The sequence below is a fragment of the Mandrillus leucophaeus genome, unplaced genomic scaffold (assembly GCF_000951045.1).
Source record: "Mandrillus leucophaeus isolate KB7577 unplaced genomic scaffold, Mleu.le_1.0 Scaffold93, whole genome shotgun sequence".
NCBI classification, from domain to species: Eukaryota; Metazoa; Chordata; class Mammalia; order Primates; family Cercopithecidae; genus Mandrillus; species Mandrillus leucophaeus.
This window is the reverse complement of record NW_012110141.1, coordinates 1130364-1145623: the sequence shown is the minus strand read 5'-3', so window position 1 is coordinate 1145623 and position 15260 is coordinate 1130364. Positions and strand designations below refer to the sequence as shown.

The window sequence follows — 15260 nt, the reverse complement described above, 5'->3', positions numbered from 1 at the left end:
CTCCTGACCTCAGGTGATCCGCCCGCCTCAGCCTCCCAAAATGCTGAGATTATAGGCGTGAGCCACTGTGCAGGGCCTGTCTCTATTTTTGGTGGTCTCCTGTCTGGTACCTCTTCTGTGTTTTGTGAATAAAAACTTTACTAGGCCATTAACTTCATCACAACATTTTATGTTTTTATGCCTTGGTCACACAGATTCTTAGCCTTGAATTTTCTGTGGGCTTAAATTCCTCCTTCACAGATTCCAGTGATAGGATGCTTGTAAAGAACACATATTCCCTTGTAATTTGGGATTTGACAGCTGCTTCTTCCTGCATCTACTTCAGTGTCTAAAACTGGACAGGACCTTGGGAATGATTCAGCTCCAGTTTAGTATTAAAATATAAATATGGCTCAGGCACGGAGGCTCACACCTATAAATCTCAGTGCTTTGGGAGGTGGAGGGAGGAGAATTACTTGAGGCCAGGAGTTTGAGACCAGCCTGAGCAACACAGTGAGCCCCCGTCTCCACAAAAAATTAAAAATTGGGGCCAGGCTCGGTGGCTCATGCCTGTAATCCCAGCACTTTGGGAGGCCGAGGCGGGCGGATCACGAGGTCAAGAGATCAAGACCATCCTGGCTAACATGGTGAAACCCCATCTCTACTAAAAACACAAAAAAGAAGCTGGGCATGGTGGCAGGCACCTGTAGTCCCAGCTACTTGGGAGGCTGAGGCAGGAGAATGGTGTGAACCCAGTAGGCGGAGCTTGCAGTGAGCCGAGATCACGCCACTGCACTCCAGGCTGGGCGAGAGAGCGAGACTCTGTCTCAAAAAACAGGAAGAAGAAAAAGAAAAATTAGGCATGGTAGCACATGCCTCTAGTCCCAGCTACTTGGAAGGCTGAGGCAGGAGGATCCCTTTAGCCCAGAAGCTGGAGGCTACAGTGAGCTGTGACTGTGCCACTGCACTTTAGCCCAGGCAACAGAGCAAGACTCTATCTCTAAAAAATAAATAAATAAATAAAATATAAATCTGGAAAAAAAACATAAATATTGGATAATAGCAATTGACATGCGTGTTTTAATGGAAGATTTAAGAGGCATGAGATATTCTGAACAAAGTAGTGGTTATCATTTATAAGGTTCCAGAATGGGATAGATGGTTGCATCCTAGCTCCTGTCAGGAGTAGAGTTTCACTGGTTTCACAGGTAGAGGTGCTGTGTAAAGCTAGACACTTCTTTTGGAAGTAACTTTCAGACAGAGAATACTAATGGAGAAATTTCAGACTGAGGGAAAGGGCCCGTGAGAGAGGCCTCAGAATTAGAGCTCCAAAGGCAGATTCGAGGATTTCAGAACTCAGTACTGAAAACGCCAAACTGCTGAAAGAGGTGGCCACAGTACAATCATTTTGATGAGAAGCTGAACAGGGTGACCATGCCTCTTTGGAGAAATAATCCCCTAGGTCTGGAGGCGGCCCAGGATCCTGAAGGTTAATACCAGTGCTGGTGGGAAAGAAGGAGCATTCAAAGTGCATTAAGACCCACTCCCGGGTCTTTAACTCGTTAACATGGAAAACAATAGCAAAGCACTGCTGGGGCCCCCTGCTGTGTGTATAGAATATACCGGAAGACTAAGACATGGAGATACCAGCTGGGAGCTACTGCAGAGATTCAGACTTGAGGTGAAGGACTGGTCTTAGGGAGCACGTGGGTGAGTAGGAAGAACTGCTCAGCAGGCCTTAGCTGCTGAGCATTTGTTGTGCAGGTACAGAGAGGACACAGGCATGGCTGGGGCGGGAGTTCAGGATGAGAACCCTGGGACAGGCTGTAAGATCATCGAACCAGGTTTGTTTGTTTGTTTGTTTCTTTTTTTTTTTTTAGAGGTATAATGACATACAGTAAAATGCACAGATATGAAGCGTAGAATGAGTTTTGATACATGTCTACATATGTGTAACCACCCCCCACCTCAGTTTTTTAATATATATGTTTCTTTTTAAGTTTGAGTTTCCCGTGCCTGCAGAGTGTAAGTTCAAGCGGCCTCACAGGCAAGAAGCTATATGCACCTGAAGTGAACGGGAACACGGGCTGGAACAGTAGATCGTAGATCGTAAAGTTATCTGGAGCGAAGGAGGTAGAAGTCTTGTGAGCAAATGAACACTGGTGCAGGACGGGATAAACGGAGAACAGAAAGTTCCAACCTTTGAAATTTTTGAAGTGCTTGTGCCCTGCACACTGAGGATCTTATTTGCCGTACAAATAGGGCACATCTTATTTACTCTATACATTTCTGAGGCCTTCCACCTCATAGCTCTTAAGAGAGAAAAAAAATTTTTTTTTCTGACTTGGCTGTTGCCAAAGTCGGCTCTATCAAATCTGGTGCGCCCCTCCGGGGGAAAGGGAGCTAGAAGACTCCGTAGGATGGTTTGCACCTCCTCCAAGCATGCAAGCATGGCTCTGCTCTTGACCTGGGGAGTCCAGCTTCCTCGGTGCAACGTGCTTTGGCAATCGGGTCTTGGCGCCTCCGAGAGCGGGGGGAGGGGTGCCCACGATTTCCAGGCCGCTCTGTACCTCTCGGTGGGCTTGCAGGGACCCTGTAGCAAAGCCCTGGATGCTTGCAGCCGGTGCAAGTTTGCAAGCAGCTGGAGAGCGGTGGCTGGAGTCGGGGGGCGGTGGGCGTGGCCACGCTCCCTCCCAGGCAGTCCCGGGAATGTTCTGAAAAGTATCCAAAAGTTCTGAGTCGCGCGCGCGCGCGCCAAAAGAAAAGGCACAACCCCCCACCACTCCGGGCGTGGCGTGTCCAGACCTCGCCACTCCAGCTGCACCTCCGGCTGCAGCGAACACGTCTCCTGCGCCTCCTCCTCCCGAGCCTCGCTGTCCGTCGGGTTCATACCTCGCAGCAATCACCAGGCGAGAGAGGCGGCCAGAGTGCTCGCACTTGTCCTAGGGGCACCATGCCCAACGACGAGGCATTCAGCAAGCCCTCTACACCGTCGGAAGCCCCTCACGCCCCCGGGGCACCGCCGCAGGGCAAAGCCGGGGGGTTTGGCAAAGCGTCTGGGGCGCTAGTGGGGGCGGCCGGCGGTTCGAGCGCCGGGGGCAGCAGCGGCGGAGGCGGCTCCAGCTCCGGGGCGTCGGGCCTGGGTGCAGGGAGCAAGAAGTCCCCACGGCTGCCCAAGTGTGCACGCTGCAGGAACCACGGCTACGCGTCGCCGCTCAAGGGCCACAAGCGCTTCTGCATGTGGCGGGACTGCCAGTGCAAAAAGTGCAACCTGATCGCCGAGAGGCAGCGCGTGATGGCCGCGCAGGTGGGTGCGGGCGTCCGGGAGCCGGGGTTCAGCCCTAGTTTTTTTTTTTTTTTTTTTTCTAGATGGAGTCTCGCCGTGTTGCCCCAGGCTGGACTGTAGTGGCGCGATCTCGGCGCACTGCAACCTCAGCCTCCCGAGTTCAAGCAATTGTCCTGCCTCAGCCTCCCAAGTAGCTGGGACTACAGGCGCACGCCACCATGCCCGGCTAATTTTTGTGTTTTTAGTAGAGATGGAGGTTTCACCATATTGGTCAGACTGGTCTCGAACTCCTGACCTCAGGTGATCCACCCGCCTCGGCCTCCCAAAGTGCTGGGATTACAGGCGTGGGCCACCGCTCCCGGCGGGGCCCGAGTTTTTTGAATGAAGTCCCCCCAGCATGGCCGTCGCCATGTGGGTCCTGGGTTGTGGAAAGACTCCGCGGTACTTGCCGACGGCCGCTGCGCTTGGGGTCCTGGGCTCCCGGCCACGCTACAACGCCAGTCTGAGAGGGCCGGAGACGTGTCTCTGATCCCGCCCACCGGGCAGAGTTGCGGGCTTCGCTTGGCTCGGGGTTCCCCACGATCTCTGACCCTGCCTTTCAGCGGAGTTGCGGGGTTAGCCTGTACGGGAGTCCATGGGATCTCTAACTCGCGCCGCTGAAGAGAGTCGCGGGGGTTCCCTGTGCTCCCGGGTCCCTGAGATCCCTGATCCCGCTCTCAGGGCAGGGAATTTCGGGGTTCGCCCCTCTGGGCTTCCCCGCGATCCCAGAGCCCGCGCTCCAAGAGTTGGCAGGGTTGGTTGGTGTAGAGGAGTCTTCAGGATCTTCGCTCTGGCCCTCTGAGGTGAGGGTAGTGGGGAGGGTTCGATTCCAAGGGAATCCCCGGGATCTCTAGCCCCGCTCTCCCAGCAGAGTATTGCAGAATTCTCTCCGCTTCAGGGTCCCAAGATCTCCGACCGTGCCTTGGGAGCTGAGGGTTTCGGGGTTGGATTTCATCGAGCGCCCCCAGAATCCCTGACTCTCCCTCTTTGCTGAGTTGCACTTAAATAAGAAAGGATCTTGGAGGGCGCCAGTGCTGGCCGTTCCGTTAGGGGGAAAGGGAGACTCGGCCGGGCTGCTGCTTACCAGGGTAACCTGTCGGAAAGCCTTATTTGTCTTTCTGGAAAAGTCGCTGCAGTGGACGCGCGTTGCGAGGTCTTTCCTGAGCGCCTGGCGCACTTTTTATCTTTGTCCCGCGTGGATGGAGGCTGAGCGCCTCAGCCATTTTGAGAACTCTGGAAATTTTATTAGCGTTTTAAAATTTGCATTCTCGAGCGAAGATTAAAGTGCAAATTCTTTGAATATGTTTTAAAGCACGCTTACGAATTTAAAAAAATATGCGCAGGTGGAAAAAAGCGCGCTAGGTAGGGTTTGAGATTTTTGTCCGTCTGTGATTTTGTTTTTTTAAAGGTTCGTAAGTCGGCTAGTAATTTAACATTTTAACGGAAAGTTAATGTCGTTAGTATTCTAAAAGGATTTTTAGAAGGCAGTAATCTACGTTATTTCCAGTTAAAAGTTGTTTCATCTTTTTAAGACAGGTTATTCAAAATGAAAAGATAACAAATGTTTGCTAACGATGTGCTCCTTTTGATTAGGAACATGTAAATATCCTCCATTGAAAACAAATGCCCTAAGGTTATATGCTTTTATGTAATACTTTAGATTTTTACAAATGTGTTTTATACTAAACGTGTTTTAACTTCACAGATGGTGAGTGCAATCATGAAAATAGATATTGTTTTGCCTAATTTCTTAATAGATATTTTAAGCTTAATCTATAGTGGATGAAAAGAATACACTGGGTGTGGCAATAAAATGCGTCACAATGAGTTTACTGAAAAAATTAATGGACTTTTAAATTACACTGGGTAGAAAAATACTCTAAACATTTAATCTTTGGCTTAAATGTTTTGTGTGGAGAACATGCTTGGGGGATTTCTCAAAATGTAGTAAAAATATTCTAGTAGAGAAATTAATTTTGAATAACCTTTATTAGTTGAGGAGGCTGCTTACACCGTTAAAAACAAAAGCAACTCAAGGTCACTTAGAATGGGAAACTTCAGTATTTTTTTCTACACCAGAATGTGTGTACTGTGCCAGATGAATCCTTAAAAATCCGTAAAACAACTACTTTTTAGTCATTTTTAAATAGTTTGAAATTGATCTTATATATGATTCTAAAATAATCGTATAGTTGCATTTTTAATCAATTGTTATCCCCTTTCCTTTTTATATATTTCCTAAGAAACATTGAGAGAAGGTCCTTAGCGAGATACCTGAGCATTTTGGATATGCATCGGGTTTGTGTAAGGAAGGATGTGAGTATGCACTGACATACTTCAGAGGTTTGCAGGGGTTTAAAACTTCTTTCTGGTCAGATTCATTGATGTTCTCTTTCTAAGCCTCTTGGTTAATAATAGGAAATTCAAGCTTAATTATTTAATCTTAAGTCATTAATTATTTAAGGTCAATTTTTCTAAGTCGAAGACTATTTTTGACCATGAGGAAAAATTACTTCCCAATTAATCAGCTTTCTATGTTTGGACTGTAGTTTTCCTAAAGCAACATATAAATTGTAGTTGCTTTTTCTTCCTTTCTTTCTTTTTTTAGAAGGGAGTCTCGCTCTGTTCCCCAGGCTGGAGTGCAGTAACATGATCTTGGCTCACTGCAACCTCCGCCTCCCGGGTTCAAGTGATTCTTCTGCCTCAGCCTCCCGAGTAGCTGGGACTACAGGCGCACGCCACCACACCCGGCTAATTTTTGTATTTTTAGTGGAGACGGGATTTCACCATATTGGTCAGGCTGGTCTCAAACTCCTGACCTCAGGTGATCCACCCGCCTCGGCCTCCCACAGTGCTGGGATTACAGGTGTGAGCCACTGCGCCCGCCCCGCCCGTAGTTGAGTTTTGTAATCTAACATTTTGATTTTACCTTTGGCTTATATTTGGGCAGCTCTGCGGTAGGAGTGCTTCACTGTCATTTCATGAGCACCACACCTTAGTCAGTTTCAACAGAAAGTCTTTGTTATATGCAGTAAGCAAAAATACAGTTAATTTTCTTTAAACCTGTTTTTTTAATCTTGTTTTTTTAATCTTATTTATTTATTTATTTATTTATTTTGAGGGGTCTTGCTCCATCGCCCAGGCTGGAGTGCAGTGGCTTGATTTCGGCTCACTGCAACCTCCGCCTCCTGGATTCAAGTAATTCTCCTTTACACCTCCTGAGTAGCTGGGATTACCGGCGCATGCTACCTCGCCTGGCTAATTTTTGTATTTTTAGTATACGAGGTTTCACCATATTGGTCAGGCTGGTCTCAAGCTGCTGACCTCAGGTGTTACCCCTGCCTTGGCCTCCCGAAGTGATGGGATTACAGGTGTGAGCCACCCCACCTGGCCTGTTTTCAATCTTTAACAATGTTATTTAAAAGAAGATAAATTGAAGAGGGACCATGAAGAGTATGTCAGGTCCTTTCCAGTCTCCAGTTCTGACTCTCTCCTTTTGTCTGTCTGGAATATCACACACCTGTCTTCACCCTTTCTCCCTGCCTTCTGCCTCTTCTGCCTTCAGGGACTTCAACGCCAGATTCCAGTCCCTTTCTCCACTGCTTCTCCCACATGCTTCCTCCACCCCAGGAAACGGGGCTCTCCAGGCTTTCCTAAGCAGCCCCTGCCTTTCCTGTCCACCCTGTTCCATATTCTTCCAGTATGTTCTGCCCCTTCATCCTTGCCTGTCCAAGTCCTCCTCATCCTATTCTTCAATGCTCTGTCCAAATACTACTGCCGGCTGATTTTAACATGTTAAAGACATTTCTCTCTTTCTTCTGTAGGAGTGAAAGGTACTTTCTTCTGTGTACCACTCTTGTGGTGTTTGTCACAGTTTGCCTTGTGTTGTAGTGGCATTTTGCTTGCCTCCTGTTTCGCCTTTAAAAAAACTTTTTTTTGGAGACGTAGTATTGCTTTGTTGCCTAGGCTGGAGTGCAGTGTTGTGATCTCGGCTCACTGTAACCTCTGCCTCCTGGGTTTCAGCGATTCTTCTGCCTCAGCCTCCCGAGTAGCTGGGACTACAGGTGGGCCAACATGCCTGGCTAATTTTTGTATTTTTTTTAGTGAGGATGGGGTTTCACCATGTTGGCCAGGCCAATCTCGAACTCCTGACCTCCGGTGATTGGCCCACCTCTGCCTCCAAAAGTGCTGGGATTACAGATGTTAACCACCATTCTTGGCCCTGTTTCATTTGTTAAACTGTAAGTAATGTAGGATCCAATCTACTCTTACTGGTCCCTGTTTTTAGTACGGTGGCCTTTTGCAAGTTTGTGGAATGAAGGATTGAGTGATCCCATTTTCCTTCCTAATCTGTCACTGCTTCTGACCTCCTCTGCTCTTTAGATTGTACTCCTTCACTTGGCTGACTACAGCTTTTTCCTGATCCTCCCTAACCATATTCTACACAATGATTTGTTTAACAAGCTTTTCTGTTTGTTTGTTAAGAGACGGGGTCTTACTCTGTCTCCTAGGCTGGAGTGCAGTGGCGCGATCATAGCCCACGGCAGCCTCAAACTCCTGGGCTTAAGTGATTCTCCTGCCTCAGGCTCCTGAGTAGCTGGGATTCCAGGCATGTGCCACCATGTCTGGCAACAAGCATTTTTTGAGCACCTACTGTCTGGCTCAAAACTGTTTCTAAGCTTTGCACATCATAGTTGCCTGGGTGGGTTTGAGAAGAAATGGGAGATTTTCAGACCTCACCTCCAGAGCTAGTGAATCGTGGTGTCTGGGATGGATGGGGCTTCTGTGCTTTGGCAAAGCTGATTCTGGAGTGCTGGAGGATGACTCGTTGTCGTTGTCGTGTGCTTCCAGGTGGCCCTGAGAAGGCAGCAGGCCCAGGAGGAGGAATTGGGTATCAGCCACCCCATCCCACTGCCCAGTGCAGCCGAGCTCCTTGTCAAAAGAGAGAACAATGGCAGCAACCCGTGCCTCATGACTGAGAGCAGTGGCCCCTCTCAGCCACCACCAGCCAGTGTCCCCACCACTGCAGCTTCAGGTAATCTGGGGGCACTGGGGTTCACATGGAGACTGGGCATGAGGGAGGAAGAAGGGCTGCAGCCACAGAAACAGGACTCCCCTGAGCTACATACAGTGTTTAGAGCTTAGAGGATTTTGTAAAGGATTCTCCCTCTGAAGGTCTGTTTTTGTCTGCATCACAAAGGCAGGGGCCATGAATTCTAGAAATGCAGGTTCAACTCTTTCCTGTTCATTATTAGTCAAGACTGAATCTGGACAGGGAATGATGTCAGAGAGAGGTGAGTTTGTTCAGATTTCATCTAGTCCACCCCTTCATTTTCCAGTCATCCTTGTGGGAACTAAATGTCCTTGTTTCCTAGAACTAGAAGTCCACTTCTCCACTGCATCCATTTGGGGAAAGTGTCTAGAAAGGCCCAATCCTAGTGTCAGATTTGAATGAGCACTGGGAAGTAACACAGGAAGGCAGGCCACATTGGCTTGAACTCTCTCCCCTGGGTGCTAAGGAGGACTGTGTTCTTTTTTACACATGTGAAACCTGAGACATAGGCAGTTACGGGATTGGCCAAGTTTACTGAATTAGAAAGTATCTGAATGAGTTTATCTGTCTCCAAAGCTCAATACTCAATGTGCTTACTGCACTAGGTCTCTAAATTACAGGGGTCTGGAGTAAAGTACAGGGGTCTGTTCCAGTATGGAAGCCCCCAGCCACATGTGGCTATTTAAATTTAAATTCATTACAATGAAATAAATGAAAACATTCAGTTTCTTCATTACACCAGCCAGATTTTGTGTGCTCAATAGCCACATACAACTCAGGGCTACCATATTGGGTAATGCATTTCTGTCTCTTAGAAAGTCTAATTTGATGGCACTGGTCTAGAATGTGGGAGCTATAAGACATCCACCAAATAAAGACCTGTGGAATCTTATTGTTCCTGGCAATTAAATACACATACTATAATTCACAGAATATCTTTAAATGTCTTTAAAGTGTTCTAAGCTCCATGAAATGCAGCCTAGCAGTGTGATAATCACCCTGACTAAGCTTTCATGAATTACTCAGTTTGCTGGGCTTAACCACTGTGTACTAAAGTCACACAACCGTATATCATTAACTAGCTGTGCAACTTTGGAGAAGTTACTTAAGCTCTCTGGGCCATTTTTTTCCTCTTGTCAAAAATGAGGGAAAGGGTTCCTGAGGGTCTTAAAGATCTTATGAATCTTGGCCATTATTAAAAAGGAAGTTAAGCAGAAGTTAAAAAAGAAGTTAAGCACCAAAGAAAGCAGGAAGGTGTGTCTGTGTCTGTCTCTGTGTATTTTACTGAAGTTATTGACTATGTAATTAACAGAGGTCAAGATACTCTTTTTTTTTTTGCTTGGATTGGCTGCTCAATAGTATGTCCTTATAATAGTTTTCTCTTCTTTTTTTTTTGAGATGGAGTCTCGCTCTGTTGCCAGGCTGGAGTGTAGTGGTGTGATCTTGCCTCACTGCAACCTCCACCTCCTCGGTTCAAATGATTCTCCTGCTTCAGCCTCCTGAGTAGCTAGGACTACAGGCGCCTGCCACCACACCCGACTAATTTTTGTATTTTTTAGTAGAAATGGAGTTTTACCATGTTGGCCAGGCTGGCCTTGAACTCCTGACCTCAAGTGATCCACCCACCTCAGCCTCCCAAAGTGCTGGGATTACAGGCGTGAGCTGCCGTGCCCAGCCAAAACTTTGCTTTTCATAGAAAGGAAGGAGTGTATCAGAAATATGATCTTTATGCTTTAAGATTTTAAGATGTGTCCAAGGTTTAGTGACTAAATGATACAGGGTCACGGCTAATCTGGTGGATTTAGTTTTGGGGCTGAGATGAGAAATGGGATGTGTCACATGAGTAAAGACGGCAAGTCCCAGTGCCAGGTTTTCCATAGGGGAGTAACTCATTTGATTTTCACAAACGTCTCAGGAGGTAGGAATTATCCTCATTTACAGATAGGAAAACCAAGGCTTAGTAAATGGTAACGTAAGGAGGCTGCCACAGAATGGAGCTGGCTGAGCTAGGATTTATTCCAGGCCTGTCTGGTTCCAAAACCCATGGATTTCCCATTCGACTTGACTGGGACCAGTTGTCATGTTTCCTTGAAAAATGGACACTTATGATTGTTTAGAGGCTGTGGTCTAATCCTCAGAGCAATTTAGGGCTGGTGGACAGTTAGCAACAATGTTAGGGGAAAAAGTCCCTGCCATTCTATGTTGGCACAGAAGACAGCAGCCATGGGTCTTCACAGGAAGAAATACAGGGAGAGGCCAGTGATGGATCAGTGTCAGTGCTGGATGTGGCATGACATCACGGTTTGATTATACACCCTAAGATAGTAGAGCTTTAGAGAAGGACTTTAGGCTGTGCGGAGTTCAGAACGACTCTCACAAGGGTGTTTCAGAGTGGTGATAGGGAAAGTTACAAAAGGAAGCAGTAGCGGGGCAAGATAGAGGGTTCAGGGTCAAGGAGGATTTTACCAGAGTCCCTTCTTCACCTGTGGAGTTGACAGACCTCGGAGTCATTCTACAGCCTTGAACTAGCACTCATAGGGAAGGGGAATGTGGACGCCTACAGCGTGCTTTGCTCATTTGCTCAGGCACAGGTGGGCAAGTATGGCTCCGGGGGAGCCTTCACCTTCTGAGGATGATGGGCTCACTCTCTCTTTTTTTTTTTTTTTTTTTTTTGAGACAGAGTTTTGCTCCTGTTTCCCAGGCTGGAGGGCAATGGCGCAATTTTGGTTCACCACAACCTCAGTCTCCCAGGTTCAAGCGATTCTCCTGCCTCAGCCTTTCAAGTAGCTGGGATTACAGGCATGCGCCACCTGACTAATTTTGTAATTTTAGTAGAGACGGGGTTTCCTCCATGTTGGTCAGGCTGGTCTCTGAACTCCTGACCTCAGGTGATCCGCCCGCCTCAGCCTCCCAAAGTTCTGGGGTTACAGACGTGAGCCACCATGCCCAGCGGACAGTAGGTTCTCTGCTAACCAGCTCATCTCTGTGGGGCAGGAGCCACAGGTTGCTGTCATTCATGGGATTTGCTACCAGACCTCCCGAGTGGGGACTGATAGCTTCTGGACTGGGTTAGGATGTGAGCAAGGGGGAAATTGAAATGCCAGCAGAATTAAACTACATAAATATAGAGACAGAAAGATGGAGTGTGGGAGTGTGGGGGAGAGAGAAAAAGACAGACTGACTGTGGAGAGTCCTGAAGCTTGTATACAGCAAAGGGAGCTTAACTTCTTCGATAGCTTCCTACTAACAAATATATAGCTTATATTCATTTTTCAGATGTTGGCTTTACTTAAAATAATTTCATGCAGGTAAATGGTAAACATGTATAGTAGAGTACAAAAATATATCCCATAAAAGATCATTGTTCTTCTAACCCCAACCTGCAGCTCTCTTTGTCATTCCAGGAGGACTTACTGCATGTACAGATGTATGTGTCTGTTTATCCTTTTCATATGTACGTGTAAAATATTCACATAATTAATATAGTGGAAGTGTATTGTTCCTACTTGGGTCTAATTAGCTTTTTTCATTTACTACAGCTGAGAATTTTTAGTGACCTAGAATTCCATTGTATAGATGTGGAAGGCCGGCCAGGCACAGTGGCTCATGCCTGTAATCCCAGCACTTTGGGAGGCCGAGGCGGGTCGATCACCTGAGGTCAGGAGTTCTAGACCAGCCTGGTCAACATGGGGAAACCCTGTCTCTACTGAAAATATCAAAATTAGCTGGGCATGGTGGCACACGCCTGTAGTCCCAGTTACTTGGGAGGCTGAGGCAGGAGAATCTCTTGAACCTGGGAGGTGGAGGTTGCGGTGAGCCGAGATTGTGTCACTGCACTCCAGCCTGGGCCATAGAGTGAGACCCCATCTCAAAAAAAAAAAAAAAGAAAGAAAAATAGATGTGGAAGGCTACGATTTGAAGTTATGCAGTGAGAGGTGAAAGTTGTAGGAGTTGTCGTGGAGTGGTAAAACCTAGCAACCCGGCACACCTTGGGGCAAGTTACTAACTTTCTACTTTCTGATACCTGATGTCTATTGTTTACTAGGTCAGTAGCTTAGTGAAATTTAGTCGACTTTTATTTATTTATTTATTTTTTGAGACAGAGTCTCACTCTATCGCCCAGACTCAAGTGCAGTGGCGCAATCTTGGCTCACTGCAACCTCCACTTCCTGGGCTCAGACGATTCTCTCACCTCAGCCTCTTGAGTAGCTGAGATTACAGGTGTGCATGGCAATGCCCAGCTAATTTTTGTACTTTTAGTAGAGACAGGGTTTCACCATGTTGGTCAGGCTGGTCTCAAACGCCTGACCTCAAGCGATCTGCCCGCCTCAGCCTCCCAAAGTGTTGAGATTACAGGCGTGAGCCACTGCATGTGGCCTTAGTAGACTTTTAAGTCCTTGAAGTTTCTTAGTTATCTCCTTTTGGCTCCCAAAAGGGCCAAAAGTGAAGGAGAGAAGTGCTCAAGAATTATTGCCAAGATTATTGGCCAAATTCTGAGGACACTTAGAAGGAAATTAAGTATTGTTTCATTTATTGGAGAAACTGGCCTCTGAGGAGGATAACATATACTGGAAGAAAACCTCTAAAATCTTTAGCCAAAGATTGGCTGAGACTGACCAGATTAACTGAATAGTCTTTGAATAGCGAGTATAAAATATTTTTGTTGTTATTTTCTTATATGACTGTGGGTATTACCGTGGAAAGAAATAGCCTTTTGAAGAAATTCTGTTTATTGCTGTTGCTGTTGCTTGTGCTATCAGGATCAGTTGTTAGCAGTACACTTTTTTTTGTTTTGTTTTGTTTTTTTGAGACAGTCTCGCTCTGTTGCTCAGGCTGGAGTGCTGTGGCACGATCCCAGCTTACTGCAGTCTCCGCCTCCCGGGTTCAAGAGATTCTGGTGCCTAAGCCTCTTGAGTAACTGGGATTACAGGCGCTTGCCACTACCCATTTTTTGTATTTTAGTGGAGATGGGGTTTCACCATGTTGGCCAGGCTGGTCTTGAACTCTTGACCTCAAGTTATCCTCCTGCCTCGGCCTCCCAAAGTGCTGGGATTACAGGTGTGAGCTACTGTGCCCAGCCGCAGATACGCTATTGATAAGCAAATAGTTTATTCCCAGCCATTTTTGGAGTATTCAGGAAAAAAGAAAAGAATTAATGGCAAATTTACATTTTTTTCCTGTGGTTTCATTTTTTGAACTTTGGCATAAAATGTACTTTTTTTTTTTTCCAAAAGTTATTAGCTGACTTAAATCTCAGGTCTTCTTCCCTTTGTTTGTTTTATTTAATACTCTCTTTTTCTTTAATCTTTCATGTTCCTATAGAATGCTGTTTGACACAGTGCTTATGCTAGGGTCTGCATAGTTCTCTGCCTCTCCTTTTCTGTACAGAAACTGTCAGATGAAGGGTTGCATTGTAGATAATTCACTTCTGCATGTGTGCCCTTTGTAAGGACCTGAATGTTATCTCTCTTGGGGCCCTCCCTTTTGGAGCACCGGGGACTTCCATCCACACTCACATTCACCCTCCCCCAGATCAAACCACTTTGGGCCCCCCTGGGCAGCTCCAGCCTCTTCTGTGGCTCGTGGCCCAGTTTCAATCACCTTTCCCCTGTTAGGAGGGTCAGTCAGGTCTGTGTCTCATATTGAAGGGGCCTTTCCTTCACTTTTCTTCGGCAGTTATTCCACTTGGAGAGCATACAGCGAGAGAGCACATGCCAGTTGGGAAACGCATTGTGTTGTATGTTTAAGTGCTTGAAAGTTCATAAAACATGAAATGTGTTCATTTGAAAATGGAATAGTGTCCCATGCAGTTTTTACAAGTAAGAGATATGGCTGGTGAATTCACAGTGGAAGCTACTGAGTTGTTTAAATTAAAAACACTTTTTTAGAGCAGTTTTAGGTTCACAGCAAAATTGAGAGGAAGGTACGGAGATTTTTTTATATACTCCTTGCCCCTACACATGCAGAGCCTCTCCCATATTACCAGCATCCCCCATCAGAGTGGTGTATTGGCCAGCATCGATGAACTTACATTGATGCATCATTGTCATCCAGAATCCATAGTTTGCGTAGGGGTTTGCTCTTGTTGATGTACTTTTTATGGGTTTGGACAAAGTATAATAGCATGTGTCCACCATTATAGTATTCAGAGCATTGCCACTGTCCTAAAAATTCTTTGTGAGGTTATTTAAATTTAAGATAGCATTTTAAGCATTTTAGAGTTTTTTTGCAAATTTTTATTTTATTTTAAATTTTTATTTAATTAATTTTTTTTTTTTTTTTTTTTTTTGAGACGAAGTCTTGCTCTTGTTGCCCATGCTGGGTTGCAGTGGTGCGATCTCGGCTCACTGCAACCTCCGCCTCCCAGGTTTAAGGGATTTTCCTGTGTCAGCCTGCTGAGTAGCTGGGATTACAGGCGTTCGCCACCACACCTGCCTAATTTTTGTATTTTAAATTAGCCACTCCCACTAATTTTTATATTTTTGGTAGAGGCAGGGTTTCACCATGTTGGCCAGGTTGGTCTTGAGCTCCTGACCTCAGGTGCTCTGCCCACCTCGGCCTCCCAAAATGCTGAGATTACAGGCATGAGCCACCAGGACTGACCATTATTATTTATTTAGAGACAGAGTCTCATTCTGTCTCCCAGGCTGGAGTGTAGTGGCACCATCATGGCTCACTGCATCCTCCAACTCCTAGGCTCAAGCAATTTTCCTTCCTCAGCTTCCTGAGCAGTTAGGACTATAGGTGCACACTATCATGCCTGGCTAATTTAAACATTTTTTTCGTTTTGTGGAGACAGGGTCTCGCTTTGTTGCCCAGGCTGGTCTTGAACTCCTGCTTCAGCTCCCAAAGTGCTGGGATTACAGGTGTGAGCCTACACACTAAGGCCATTTTTTTTTTTTT

At 46.4% G+C, this 15260-nt stretch overlaps 1 protein-coding gene across 1 annotated transcript in view; it reads left to right on the top strand.

Annotated features, from left to right (window-relative positions):
* The first annotated feature begins 2746 nt into the window (after positions 1-2746).
* The window catches only part of DMRT1 (doublesex and mab-3 related transcription factor 1), a 144639-nt gene continuing 132125 nt past the window's right edge, over positions 2747-15260 (top strand). The window contains exons 1-2 of the mRNA XM_011970127.1: positions 2747-3286; positions 8156-8339. Of these exons, the coding sequence (XP_011825517.1) occupies positions 2933-3286; positions 8156-8339 (538 nt within the window). The 5' untranslated portion in view covers positions 2747-2932. The remainder of the gene's footprint in view (positions 3287-8155; positions 8340-15260) is intronic.